The sequence below is a fragment of the Schistocerca americana genome, chromosome 3 (genome assembly GCF_021461395.2).
Source record: "Schistocerca americana isolate TAMUIC-IGC-003095 chromosome 3, iqSchAmer2.1, whole genome shotgun sequence".
NCBI classification, from domain to species: domain Eukaryota; kingdom Metazoa; phylum Arthropoda; class Insecta; order Orthoptera; family Acrididae; genus Schistocerca; species Schistocerca americana.
The window spans coordinates 148,012,365-148,028,173 of NC_060121.1; the positions used below are offsets into that span (position 1 = coordinate 148,012,365).

Below are 15,809 nucleotides of genomic sequence, written 5' to 3' on the forward strand. Positions count from 1 at the left end.
TTGCTACAAATAAAGATCAGTTTAAAAGGAGCCTGAAAGACTTACTAGTGGCCAACTCCTTGAATTCCATTGACGAATTTTTTAATAGAAACAAATGATGTATTGTATATATTCATACCACTAGTATTGTTACTTCAGCTTAAAAAAATAGTGACATGTTCCACATCCACGAGGATCTCCTCAACACGGATCTATGGAACGAAAAACTAATCTAATCTAATCTCATTATAAAGAGCATTGCGCCGTCGATAGCCTCGAACTTCCCTTGCTGCGGTGTTCTTATAAAAAAAAGTTTTCGAAAACGTAGTTTTCTGAGTGGAAAATTTTGAAACGAGCGCAAGGTAACTCTCAGTACTCTTTTGAGATACTCATTCAATCTAGCCGCGATTGTATGAAAATTGAGGAGAACTGAAATGATGACGGAATGCATAACTGTCATTTTTAGATGATTTTTGTGATGTTTCCAAACGGAGTTGACTCTTTATCGACTGACAATGTCCGAATCGATTTTGAATACCGCAAAGGCGCAAGCATCTCGAAAGACTCGAACACATTTCGTGGTTGGGAAGCCGCAAAGACTAAAAATTTCTTTTGTACTTTTTTAGGAAATTGAACTTGATACAGTAATCTTTAAAAACACTATCAACTGTAAACAAAAGATTTACAACAATGCAGCAGTTACAGTTAAACAGATTATTGTTAAGAGTTAATTCGCACCCTAACACTGTATGTAGATGTTTTGATGAGCGTGTGGAGAAATGGAAGAGTCAAGGAGTAAAACCGGTCTTTTGCTTGTTGGCATTACAGGTGTTGTTGGCATTAAGGAATATTGCTATGTGTATAAGATTTAATGTACTTCAAAAAATTCAGTTCCAGGCATATATTGAGTAAAAGCTACATAATGCCACTCATGCACTTTTGTAGTTTTTATTTTCGTCATCTGTACATAATACGTCTAAGTACTCGTCGGAGAATTTACCGTGCGGTTTAAGTTTTTACTTCGAAAAGTATGTTTATTATGGCGAGGACGTAAACGCTAGGCTACGCTACAGACCTAACTTACCACCGTTTGTATTTACTTTGGGTTACACAACAGATCGGGCTATCACGGCAATCAATATTTAAAAAAAAAGAGGGGGGGGGGGAAGTTCTTTGGCGACAATATCACTCACTAACCAAAATATGTGTAAATTGTTGTGATTGATTTCCTGTAGGTTTGTTTCGGTACTGTACTTTGATCAAATTTTATTGCATTAGACAAATAGTTGAAAAATACTGTGAAATTTCCTGCACCGACGTTTCCTTAAGCTTGACGACAGTGTTTTGAAATCACACATTAACTAATATAGGCCTATTTAAAAGGCTAATAAGATTTGTTGGATGAAATGTAGCCAACAACATAGCAGAGGGGGAACAGATAGGCCGATATTTCAGGGATTATCAGCGTTCATTTTTCTTTGAGTTTTGGTTGTACTAATATGCTAGAGAAGAGAGAATTTATGAATATCAATGACTGACATGTAATGCAATACATTCCTATGTGTACTTAAATCAAAAGTATATGCCTCAGCTAACCAAGACTAGTTGTGTTTTAGGCCTTACGTATAATAAGAATCAATCCCCAATTGTTTTGTCAACTAACAAACAGAAGCTTGGATTATTTTGTTTCTGTAGCTTTCAGTGTTCAAATGGCCACTTGGATTGGTATATACCGCTATACTAAACAATCAGTCCACCACCATATGGTATCAGGATGGTTCATGCAGAGATGTGGGGTTGGTTTGTGTTCCATACACATTTCACTCTATTATTATTTCACCATTAACATGTGACTCGTAGAACGGCTCCATTTGGAAGGTAAGGGAATGGAAGGGATTTCCTTGGGGGCGGTTGCACAACGTTTTCTGGCACTATGAAGTTAATATCATTATTGTGATACATTGCATGAAACTTGAGTGCCTAGAAGAAACCTTCATTCTGAATTGATGTTTTTTGTTCAGCAGAAGTTTAAAAGGCTGGTATTTGCTATCTGAAGTTGTGACGTTTCATATTCTGCCCTCCCAGTGATGGATCAACTGAACCTACCAATACAGAATGTTGCCATCATTCTATAACATAATGATGATGTGGCATGTGACTTCATGTATACACAAACAGAAAGAAAGCAGAACACTGCCAGTATTTCTTTTTTTTCTGAATTAGTTTTTGGAATGTCGTTTGCGGTAGCAGTCTGATCTGTAGTGTATCTCAAGGTCAAGGTTAGGTTGAAAAGTAACATTTTATTGCGAGTTAGGAAAGCCAACAAATGTATGAAGTCATAGATGTGGTGACATACTTATCTGTAAGGACCTAGAATAGGCCGAAAGGTGGCAGTTTGGTTGTGAGTTTTCAAAGGAGTACCAAATGCTTCTGTTAATCTCCAGTGACTTTCCATGTCAGATCCATTAAATACTAGTGCTAAGGCAGAATATCCTGAAGTACCTTAGCAAATAAGTGTTGAGAGATAAGTGCAGTTTTACAAAGAACTTGTTCAGTCCTGATTTGAATGAAGTACAGTAAGCAGTTGTCAGGAGTAGTTGTTCTGACTTGCAGCAAGTTGTTCTGTTCATCTCACTCGGTAAAAACCTAGGCCACATATGGTATCAACATACACACAAATGTTCCTCACATTTTACTGTGTTGTTTTTCTTTTCGATGGGTACCAAGATTGATTGCAAGAAGTCATTATGCCACTCTACCTTCGACTATATTTCTGTGCATATTCCCAACAGCTCTTCCTTTACATCTGAAGTTTTTAATGTTTCTGTTGGCAGCTCTCAGTGCCTGTGCCCTTTCATTTTTCATCTCCTTAGGAACGGCTTCCAGTTCTCTCTTTATTATACTTTCTACTTCGTGTTCATGTTGTTCTGTATTGTCTTCATCCACCATTGTATAGCCTCTCATTGTATTCCTTCTGCACCTCCTTCACTTCACATTGGCCATTCACCATCCTGCCAACCTCAATCTCTGTCTCGATGCTTCCATCCCTTCTTCTTACACATCAGCGCCATCACTTCTTTATACATTGTGTCACGACGGCTGTCAGTCACTCTAACTGTTTGACGTTGTTACATTTCTTCCAGTCTACTTTATTAATTTGTTATTTAAAGTTTTGTAGATTCATTTTCCATCTTCCATGTTAATGCTTTTCTACCTCCGCCTTCCCTTCATTTTACTGATGATTTAATCCATTATGAACATTACATTATTCTCTCTCTAATCTCTATCCCTAACACTTGTTTCACTGCTTCTTTTGAAATACTTTTAAAGTTTTTCTACCTTTCATTGATGTTACCCGGGTGACTGAATTTTATTACAAAATATTCTTCTGCTTTGTTTGACTTTCCCCCTTTCTTTAATGTCTCTAAATTCATAATTTCTCTTTTCATACCTTTCCAAATAATTTTAATATTAACTCACAATTCTCTGATGACTAGGTTGTAATCTGAGTTGATATCTGCTCCTGGATAAGATTTGGCATTTGTCAAGCTATTTTTACACATTTTTTGGATTAATTAATACTAATATGTTGACATTTATCATTTGGTATTGATTTCTAGATGTAGCTCCTTCTTTTGTGGTTCTTGAACAAGATGTTTTGTACCATAATAGGTAACATAGGATGCAGGATGTTCATGACACACAGTTGGTGCTGCCAGAGTTCCCTCTATTACTACCAGCCATGACTTCCCACAGCATGATGTGAGGAATAGCACCACTGAGTCTCTCCAAAACACTGGAAGAATGGGGCCTCACCGTAGATAACTCCAGTACTCATTGACAATGGTCATCTGAGGTACAGCAGAACCGCGATTCATCACTGAACACAGAGCAGTCCATTCTTCCTGGTCATGCACCACTCCAAATGCAACCGTTTGTGTTATGGTGTTAATGGCACCGTATACCGGGGGCAGTAATGCTCTAGTCCACCTGTTTGTATTCTCCAACTATTGGTGCAGTATGACACAGAATGTTGCAGGGGATCTGTTACTTGTTGTTGGATAGTAGGCACAGATTTGAAGGGTTTACGTTGCTGCACAATATGGCGATCCCCCCTTATGGTGGTCAATCAAACAGAACCGTAACAATTGGTATACCAGCTCCCACATTGCCATACATAGGACCACTGCTATGTCCAAATGCCTCACAAATTTCTATACTGCACAATTTGACCAGGCAATGAAATAGAGACCCATGACAAAGCCCCAATCTAAAGCTGTCAAGTGCTGATAACACTGATTCAAATGTGTATGCGGCATCTCCATGTCCTTCACAGTGGTCATTCAGCATCTGACATTGTTCGTGCCCCTTTTGTACCCTACCAGATCTGATAACAGCATTAATGCACTCTGGTGGCAATTCTACTTGTCTATGTGCAACTCTAATCATTTATATACCTGCCGATGGTGTGTACATGTATGAAGTTACATTGATAATCCAGAACGTTATTACCACAGACCTACTGTTGATGTAAACCTGTACAGGTGATAGTAGTGTCACCTGGCTAGGAATGCTGTGTGTCAGACACACGCACGGTGCATGTATCAGTGAGCGTGCTGTCCATGCGTAGAATGGGAAAGGTGTGCCTTCCATACAAGTTTGATCAAGGGCAGATTGTGATGGCCTAGAGGCTCGGCACGGGCATTTCAGAAACTGCGTGACTGATCGGATATTCGAGGACTGCTGTGGTTGCAGCTTAACTGGACCCCCAGTTGCTGAGCACACGGCCCAACACGACATTCTTAATTTTAATGACTGCTTCACAGCCTGTGACATCTGGACCCTTTCTACCACACCATCTTTTCGGAATTCCACAGGTGGGAACTCTCCTTGCTGTACTTACCATGTTCCTGTAATCGTCATGGCTTCAGCCATCATTAGTCGTCGTTCTACACCCATCTCTCCCCTTCCCTCTTCCCATTGTAGTGCTACACAGTCCTCTATTTCACCACACAACAACAGTCTTTTTAATTCTCTCCTTTTCCGCTGCCCCCCCCCCCCCCTCCCCTCCAAAACATGTTCTGGGAGCCCTCTGGTTGCTGCAATCCTTATTGTCTTATAAATCACTGTTTAGAAATTTATAACAAACACCGTCTGATGCTGATTCAAGAATCCCTGATTACCTTATTATAATATATGTAACAGATGTTAAAATTTGGAATCAGGGATGGATCGGTCAGGGCCTTTGCTAAGTAAAAAAGCTAAGCAGATTTAAAAAATGGAAAAAACAACAAGAATGTGTTATACTCAAAATCAGATTATAATTACGTTTTAAATGACCACTGTGGACTTTTGGTTAGGCGTACTGATGAAGTCAAGTTGAGGGATGTGCTACTTTGAGCTATCATGTTTCCACAGCTGATTTTTGAAGTTGTGTTTCTGAATCGAATAGCATATATGATATAGAACTTTTTTATCCCCTCAAATGCATTTGGATGAGATGCTAACATAGTTAAACATCTGCTCACATACACTCTATCTCTGGTATTCTGTACAGAAAATGTACGCAACAGAAAAAAAAAAGCTTTATAATATTCACAACACACTCCTAAACATATTAACTCATGAAAAGCATTAAAAGAAGATGGCATTTTCTACTTCTGCTGTATTAACATTATTTGTTCACAACTAGTTTCAGCTGTATAGACCATTCTCAAGTGGTTTGTGGTCCTATGCAAAATGGAATATATCATGTTACCTCCACATATACAGGGTGATTTTTTTCCCACCTTGTACAAACTGTAGGGATCAATTGATGAGAGCACATGGAATAAAAAGGTCTGATGAACTAATGTTCAAAAATGTATGGTTTCCACAATAGATACCATTTATTCTATCATATATTGTTACAGAGATTGTGGTCTAATACACGCTATACCATGCAGCCACTGTTACAGTACGTGTTGAAAATGGTTTCCATGTGCCTCAATGCTTGTGTTTATGCTCCTTAGCATGTTCTGTCTCAAAACATTCACATCAGTGAGGCTGCAAGCAAATATTGTCAAAGGCAGCATGAATACGCTGCTCCAGTGTCTCGATATCTTTAATGGGCTCTGCTTACACGATACTTTTCAGATGGCCCCCTTAACCAGAAATCACATGGGTTGAGATCCGGCCACGCAACTGGACACCCTCGTCCAATCCATCGACCAGGGAAGAGACAATTGAGAAGGCTGGCCACAAAATATGGTTGTCAGTTATCCTGGCCCACACAGTCCAGCTGCACCTATGCTGATGATTCGCTGTCACCATACAATGGGGGTTCTGCATACTATTCCACAAATGACTTACGAAAGCTGAAGATACCAGTCCTCATATAAAGGTGGCCTCTACTGCAAATAGGGTGGATGACACAAATCCTGGAATCGTGGCGGCCTGGTGAAGAAACGAGTGACGAAACTCCTCCTGATGTGGAAAGTCTGTCACTAGCAAGTCCTGCACATGCTGTAAGTGATAAAGGTAGTAACAATTGTCGTGGAGAATGTTCCACACAATTGTCTGGCTTATTCTCTACTGGTGTGCCAACTTCCTGGTACTGACACGCTGGTCACTTCCACATTGTTAATCACATTTATCTCCAAGTCTGGTGTACAAACGTTTTGGGCACATCCTTCATGGTTTCCTGCTTCCTGAGATGAGTCTGTCTCAGACAAACAGTGAAACACTGTTGCAAGCAGTGAATGCTGTGGTTGTTGTCAATAGGAATAGGTCGCCTGATACAACTTTACTGCCTGTTGGCATTTGCCTTTCTGCATGTAAACGCCATGTCGGCAAGCTCTCGATTCAAATCTGGAACCTTCATGTACAATGCTGTGTCACATCCACTACAAGGTGAGTCAGCAAGAGAAGGGAATTGGACACAACAGCACCAATTACTATGGCAGGAGAGGATGCTAGGGCATGATGTATGAGGAACAGTACCACCCTCTAGAAGGAAACCATGCATACTGTAATCATGGCTGCACAGTACAGCGTGTATTAGACCGAAGTCTCTTTAACAAAATATGATTGGATAAATGGTCTCTAACATGGAAACCGTGCATTTCTGAACATAAGTTCATTAGCACTTTTTTGTTCCGGATCCTCTCATTGATCAGTCCCCAGAGTTTGTACGTAATGGAAAAAATCATCCTGTAGAAATGTAATGACGTGAATGTAAACATGCTGTGTTTTCTATTCATTTTGGCTCATAAATGCTGTCTTGTTGGTTTGACAACTTTACATTTACAGTGTTAGTATATCGATCAAGGGTTAATGTAATAAGGCATAGTAAATGAAGCTCGAATAAATCTGTTTGTACAGAGCTTATTTAAATATTTAATGGCATGCATCTCAATGGCAGATAGCAATAATTTAAAAAAAGTGTCCGAAAAAAGGAAGTTAACACAAACCAAAACAAGAACAGTGTTGCCACCTTAAAACAACATTAACATTGTACCACAAACACCCTTCCACAATGTTAATTATCGATGTTACAGAATCTAAATTACAAGTTTTAAATAAGTCCTAGCCAGGCTCTAAATTAGTCAAATTTTATTTCACATAGTGGCTTTGTCAAAACATCAGCTGTTTGTTCATTTGTGCTAATGTGCTGTAACATAAGTTTCTCAGCTAAAACTTTCTCCCTAACAAGTAAAACTTTGAAATCAACATTATGAAAAGAATAGACTGTTATTCACCATGTAGCGGAACGTTGAGTCACAGACAGGTAAAAAAAAAAAAAAAAACCACACACTCAGACAAATAAGCTTTCGGACAAGAACGCTTTCTTCCGAGTAAGACAAAAAATACACACACACTCGTGCGTGCGCGAATGCAACTCACGTGCACATGACCACTGTCTCTGGCTGCCGAGGCCAGACTACGAGCAGCTGTGCGTGGTGAGAGAAGCAGTCTGGGTGGTGGGGATAAAGATGGGGCGGGGGTGGGGAGAGGGAAGGCTAAGAGGGTAGGGGTGAGGGGTGGTAAAGTGCTGCATATGGGAGCACATAGGGATGAGGCAGAGAGAGGGCTGGGCAGCTAGGTGCACTCAAGAGGTTTCACAGCGGGGGGGGAGGGGGGGGGGGGTGAAGGTTCTGCAGAAAATTAGAGAAATAAAAAGACAGTGGGTGCCTTGACAGGTAGAATGGAGGGTTGTGTAGTGCTGGAGTGGGAGCAGGGAAGGGGATAGGTGGATGAAGGACAGTGACTAACGAAGATTGATTGCTTCAGAGCATGACAGTGGGAACACTTCCTGCAATATATCCTATGTTCCTGTAACCCTCCAGGCCTTTCGTGCTTGTCTGAGACTCAACATCTCCACTACATTGTAAGTAGCAATCTATGCATTTCATAATATTGTCATTTTTCTATCCTGGACTTTCCATTTTTGAAAATTTTTATATCTGTATGATTAAGTTTATGATCGAACTGTGGGTTCTTGCAAAGGCTTATTACTGGAATATTGTCTTTATAAAGTACAAAAGCTCTTTGATTGCCAGAAAGATTATAATACAAATTATGGAACCAACAGGATTTGCTATTGCAGTGGTTAACGGTACAAATTTTTATAGGGTGAAGGGTAAGTATAACCACGTTTTGTCATAGTTCAACTTTGACACCAAATTGCCAACTTGTTATTGAAGATATGATTTTGAAATTTCTCATGCTTAAAGTTTGACTTATTGACTTTTAAACAATATACATTTTGTTACTGAAAAAATAAATTATATGGTCAAATAACTGTTTTCAAAATTTTGTGTTGTGAGGTTACACTTGCCCCACGGTTCGGGGCAAGTGTAACCCCGCATTGTTGTACCCATACAGAGCATTGTAAAAGAGACTTGGTGTAAGTGACCTGATTACCCAATTTTTACTGAATTTGAGGATTTTTAAATTATTAAAATATCTTAAATTTTACTCAAGATATGAACTTTTTTGCACACGCCTCTTTGTATATTATGAAATACGCAGAAAATGTTAGCTGAACTAAAAAATAAGTGTTAGCCTAAACCATAAAACACTGAAACAGAATGCTTCATAGATGATTTATTTTTGTTTTAGGTGAGTAATTTATTAGTTTAAATTCTACAAAAGTAATATTTTTTCTTTAGTAGGCACTTTAACAAAAATAATAAAGTATCTAGTATCAAGAGAAAAGAAAAATTCACTTTATAAGTTCACTTTCTATTATTTTTCATGGTAATTGAGTTAAAGTTGTTGGCAATTTGTGTTTAATACTAAACTGCCCTAATTCAACTTATTATATTCACACTTATGCCCTAACTATTATTTAGTCACTGAACGTTGTATGAATCAAATGTAACACCAAATGTCAGGTCTCCCCTGTGACCCAAAGTAGGCTCAGACAGCACTGAAATGACATCAGAGGATGGAACTTGCATCTCATCTCTTCTATCTGGCCAGTAGAATGTGGTGCCATGCTTTGTCTTATTTTTGCATCTGAGGAAAATCACTTCTGGATCTTCCAAATCACTAATTTTGATAACTTGGCCAATGAAATGAACTTTCTTACATTTTGTTGCAAAAGCTACCAGAACATAGTTTCCAACTGTCATTTCAAAACTGGCTTCAAAAAAGTTTGCCTTCTTCTTCTTCTTCTTCACAGTTTATCATTTCTTTCCTGAGATCTTCCAGTGTTATTATGGTCCCATTTTCTTCATCACTACTTATTAAAGATAGGCCTCCTTCAGTTTCACTTTCTTCACTTACTGATTCAACTTCGTCTTTTTTTCTTGTTACTCACATGAGCAATCAGGGATTTTTTTTTTTTTCCACAACATTCAGAGATGCCATTTCGGATAAAGAAACAGCACTTTGTTTGGAAGATTTACTTTTCATTACCAAGCCCTTTTTTATGCCGATGATGCTTTTTTGTTTTGCTTTCTCCTTATTATTCTTGTTTCCTTTAAAACCTTTTTCTTTATAGATGGCATCTTGAAAAGTGATAACTTCAGCTCCTGGTGCAATCCTTTTCTTCTTTGTTTTACCAGGGAGACTACAGTGTTGGACTGTTTCCAATAATGAGCTTTCAAATGACAAATCAGAAGTTCCAGAACATAATGAAATATTGGTTAGCTTGGGAATGGTTTACAAAGAACTCTATACTGGGAGAACTGCAGGGCTCAGTCGATGTAGGCCTATAAAATTCTTGAGGTTGTTCAGCTGGAAGCTTCCCAAAAATCCGAGTACTTTCTGTTAGAGACATAGCTTCCACACAGTCTATGGTTGCATTATCGTGAGCTGGCAATGAATTTGTTTCTGCCAAAGATTTGGTATGAGCTACGTATCTTTTATATGCCTCTAGATCATATTTAGTTTTATCAATTACTTCTCTACTGTAAGGGAATATTCCTGCTTTTTGAAAACCACTTTTCAACAATTCAGATGGTGTTTCATTCCATACAGCAGTGAGGAGATTGGAAAAGTCACATTTGCTAATTTTTACCCTTGATGATGTCTCTGGTGACGAGTTAACTTTTGGTCCCAAGTAGATTTCACACTGCTACATCCATTGGGTGCAGGATGAATTATCATGCTCAACATTGTTGTCAGTCAAACAATGCTTCACATAATGTACTGTAATTGAAATGGTGGCATTCTTTACAGTTCTGTGTCATATTTTATAAAAGGAAACGTGGTTTAAAAATATAGTAGACTTAAATAAAAAATAAAATATATGTCACACAAACTCAGTAGACCTACAAATCCAGCACATCAGGTATTCTGGTATCCATATGTACAGGAAGGCCAGTTTAGTTGATCTAGTGCGATAGCAATAACAAGGTTATGACTTAAATAGATAAATATGTTCCAGTAAGTTTGTTTGGGGCAAGTGTAACCTCCCCTGGTTACACTTGCCCCAGCCGATTGGTTACACTTGCTCCACATGGGAAAAAGTCGGGGTAAGTGTAACCATGCCTGGCATATCAAGAGCTTTATCAGAAGAGTAAAACGAATCTCATATTTGAAATTATCGTGCAAAAGTTAGATTGTAACCAAAAAATTGTGCAGTTATCTTTAAAACTGGAGTGAAAATGTAGGTGTGTGTGTGTGTGTGTGTGTGTGTGTGTGTGTCTATATATATATATATATATATATATATATATATATATATATATATATATATATATATATATAACAAAGAAAGGAGTAAATAACATGTGTGATAGGTCGGAGGTAAAAATACAGCTTCTTTAAGGCACTGTAAGCCGTGGTTACACTAACCCCATGGTTACACTTACCCCACTTCACCCTACTGTAGATGGTAGAGACACTGTGGGTTGCTTCTTAGATGCCCACGAAACACTACAACCCAAAACCTTAAAAAGGTACCCACATGCAGCTTCCGATTTTTTGTCTCCTCCCACCAGCCCAATAAGAATCAACATAACCAGCTATAGTATCAGTACAGATTTTATCACTAGCATATAACAGACTCAGTTTACGGGCTCTCTTAATATAACACCATAAACATTTTAAAGCATTCTATAAACCCAGACCTGCACATGATGGGTACCTAGTTAGCATACTTATTGCTACACGGATATCTGGTCTGGAACATAACATTTCATACATTAATGACCCTATTAATTTTCTACATCTTTTTTCAGTGTCTTCATTTTCAGATTTTTCTCTTCTTAATACATTGTGATCAAAATTTTCCTTTGTGGGAGTTGAAACAGAATTGCATTCAGACATATCAAAAATTTTTAATACTTTTTCAGGATAGGTACTTTGACAAATAGTAATAGTACCTCCCTTTAAATCTTGAACAACATTCATCCCCAAATAGTTCTGCACCCAAGAACGAGTATTGGAATTAATTTAAGGAAAATAAGTGGAAGGGCGGCCCAACTTGATGTATCGTTTATCATTCCCAAACAAATATTTTTATTCAATAACAATTGGATCATGAGTCAACTGACAGTTGCCAATTTCTTGCAAAATATGTACAGATAGTTAAGAGTTTTAAATTAAATTCATAATTTATTAGGACATTTGCATTGTACATAAAATTACAAACAGTTCTCAACAAATTCCAATTGTGCAACACAATGTGGCCTGACTGTAAACAGTTAATTAAATAAACCTGCTGCGGCTCACTGTTCTTGGAACTAGATCACAACTGTGGCTAATCCCACAAACGGACTTGAATATAAGTTGAACAAACATTAAATAAAAAAAATTGAAATTCATACATCTCCACTGGTTATTCTGCTCTCATACAGACAAGATGTAGCCAAGCTGCCCAAAGACTACCCGCATGTAAAACCAAAGCAACAGTATTACTTCAGAAACCTCCAGATTGAGACACACAGCCCCAAAGGGTTCACCAAAAAGCGTAAAGAAACTGGAGTGCTGGCCAGCACACACTGAACAGAATTAACAATCTTTAAGCACAGTACTTACTAAACAGTCTTCATAGATAACTTCAAACAAATGCCAAGGAGGCCAATAGATTCAGGACTCCAGGTAGGCATGGGATAGTACTGCCCTCATTCTCGTGGCTACAGATAAGTTGATCAATACATCTCGGAATATATAGCACACCACAGTTGAACGATGCCACAAGCCTGTTCCACATAAATCATTTTAAGTGCTTAAATAAACTGCTGGGCCCCTAAAACACAATTAAAATGATAATGACAATTAAACCCTTATTTTTTTTTAAGAAAACAAGGAACCCAGTGCTCATTTTGCCTAAAGACTCACATTACATGCCCACAAGGGCCTTACAATAACAGAAATACTGAGTCAATTACTTCCTAATCCGGTGACACCCCCGTCATGACACTTTATACCAAAAGAATAAGAACAAACTGTTCAGTGTGAGACTGGAGTGGGAGATCCACAGAATTGCATGTGACTTAGGTCTTGTGTGATGACAAGAAGGCTGCGGAAGGAGAAGGAAAACACATCCCTGCCCTGGACCTGCAGAACAACAACAACACATCAACCACTGCTGATGCAAGGCTATCAACATATACCAAACAACAAACAGCCCACTCATAACATTGCAAGTTAACTTTCCCAGCAATATCAAGAAGCAATGTACAAGGTCATTTAAAAGAATAATTACATAATAATTCCAACAAGATTTAAAAAATCAAGGTATACCTCTACTGGGGCCTCTAAGGGACTAATAGACACTGTAATTGGGATACACACTGAATGGCAGGTGATCGGTTAAACTGTAGAGCCATAATCCAAAGGGCTCGTTAACACAGAGTAGAAGAGAGTGCAAATACAAGCATGCACACACACGACCCATACATGCATACCTTTAGTTACAGGTGAAATCCAATATCTTGCCCCAGAAAGATCCATGTGGTCTCCAACAAACAGAAATTACAATCAGTAGTATCAAATACTCAATAATAACAAGTTTAACCATGATTTCAAATATGAGATTAACATTGTAAAATACCAGCTTGGAGCATATTGAAACCTCCAGATTGAGACACACAGCCCCAAAGGGGTCACCAAAAAGCGTAAAGAAACTGGATTGCTGGCCAGATCACACAAAGCAGAATTAATAGTCTTTAAGTACAGTACTTACTAAACAGTCTTCATAGATAATTTCAAACAAATGCCAATGAGGCCAATAGATTCAGGACTCCAGGCAGGCATGGGATAATACTGTCCTCATGCTTGTCACCTTACCAACACTAGCACTATTCTGCACTCACCCCACAAAGTTTCTAACAAAAACCTTATCTCCCATTGTACCCTGACAGGGTCGTCTGCCACGGTTGTAGTGCCTTTCCAGATGGCAGTGTGCCAATTCAGTATTCTTCCTAGCTTGCTGCCAATTCTCCTTGAGGAGACCAGAGTGATTGAGGTGAGTAAAAGGTCATTAAAGCTTCACAAAATGGAGAGGCTAGAATTAAGGGGATATGCTAATGTAAGAGCAGCAGGAACAGCCTCTGAAGCCTCCTGCTGAGTGGAACTGAACGCGAAGATGAGCCAGGGGGATGTGGCATCCCATTTGTGCAGAGACGGAGCATGTTATAAGATTAAGGCCGCCTTATGATTGATCCTCTCCACACAGGACGCCTGGGGATAATACAGCATAGTGGTAATATGCCTAATGGCTGTCTAAACTGCCTGGTGACGAGGGCCAGAGCATTATTGCTCACAAGGGCCTTGGGCCTTGGTTAGGTGATGGATGCAAATGGCAGTTGTAACCCCTCAGTTAGGGAGCAGCCAAACAAAGAGAGAATGCACCGACAACAACCAAGATGTAGCAGTTGCCCCTCTTAGTATGGGGAAGGGGTCCTACGAAATCAGTAAAAAGTTTGTCCATAAGATGCTGCTCTCACTCGGACTGCAGCAACTACATGGCCAGGTAGTGATCGGTTTACCCCTGTTACAGGACCCGCACTCATTAACCAAACGGCAAATATCCTTGTACAACAAAGGCCATGTGAAGTGAGCACATACCTTCGCCAATGTTTTCTAAAGGCCTAAATGATCATCCACCATGAAGTTATGGAAATAATGAAAGATGGAGGGAACTAACTCAACAGGGAGACAAATTCTTGGCTCACTGAGTACACCTCCTTGTTTACACAAAATGACTTCCTTTAAGTAATACTTTGGGACACACCCTCCAGACAATGTTTACTTCCTAATGGGTCCCCACAATGGATCCAGATCCTGCTTGGCCTTATGGTTGCCAAACAGTTGCAGTACTTTGGCGAACACATCACACACAATATCATGAGGCTCTCCAATCTCACTTTCGCCTGGCGGATCCTCCTGTTCAAACAAGTGACTAAGCTCATCTGCTGCCGGGTTATCGGTGCCTTTAATATGGGCATACCTTGAAACGGAAGGCTGATATGTAGACAGCCCATCTCTCAATCCTACCAGTTTTCCTGGGCCTAGTCAGAACCCAACTGAATGCTTGATTTTCGGTTCTTGCATAAAATTCTCTATGTTCGAGATAAAATTCGATCTTTTCAAGGATAAATAGAATGGCTAATGCCTTACACGACTATGTAATTTTTGGACCCGTCAGTCTCCTCGATGCAGAAGCTAAAGGATGCCTTTCATACAGATCCTTGTGGAGAAGAATCACGGTGATGCCAGCTTTTGAAACATCAGTCTGGACAATAAATCTCTTGTCGAAATCAGGCACAACTGACACCGGAGGATTATTGATGGCAGTCTTAATAGTCTCAAAAGCATACCGCTGACTTTCTCCCCATGCAAAGCTCTCTACTTTCCTGCACAAATTATTAAGGGCAGCAGCAAGTTGAGGGAAGTTGGGAACAAATTTACAAAAATAATTAGCCATTCCTATAAAGCTGTCCACCTCCTTTTTAACCGTACATGGAGGAAATTTCTTCAGGTCCGTTGTTTGTTCCTGGTCGATCCTAATGTCATCATCTAAAAGGAGGTGACCGGAAAATAAGATCTGGCACCTGGCGAGGATAATCTTGGATGGCTTCACCGTTAACCCAGCAGAACAAAGTCTGGACAACACCTGACCAAGGTGAGAAAGGTGTTCCTTGAACAAACGACTATAGACATCCACATCGTGAAATTAGCTGTAAACACACACAATTTCAAATCCCCAAGACACGATCCAATAAACGAGAAAGAACAGCGGCTCCAGTTGCGAACCAGAACAGCACGCTACTAAACTCATACAGATTCCACTCCATGCAAAAGGCAATGACATGATTAGATTCTTCGGTCAAGGGAATCTGGTAATAGGCTTGATTCAAGTCGAGCATGGTGAAGCAAACAGCCCCACAAGA

The 15,809-nt window shown here is 39.3% G+C and overlaps 1 protein-coding gene across 1 annotated transcript in view; it reads left to right on the forward strand.

The window, feature by feature from the left end:
• The first annotated feature begins 648 nt into the window (after positions 1–648).
• Positions 649–15,809, forward strand: part of LOC124606953 (ATP synthase subunit C lysine N-methyltransferase) — a 95,334-nt gene continuing 80,173 nt past the window's right edge. The window contains exon 1 of the mRNA XM_047139077.1: positions 649–807. Coding sequence (XP_046995033.1) covers positions 759–807 — 49 coding nt within the window. The 5' untranslated portion in view covers positions 649–758. The remainder of the gene's footprint in view (positions 808–15,809) is intronic.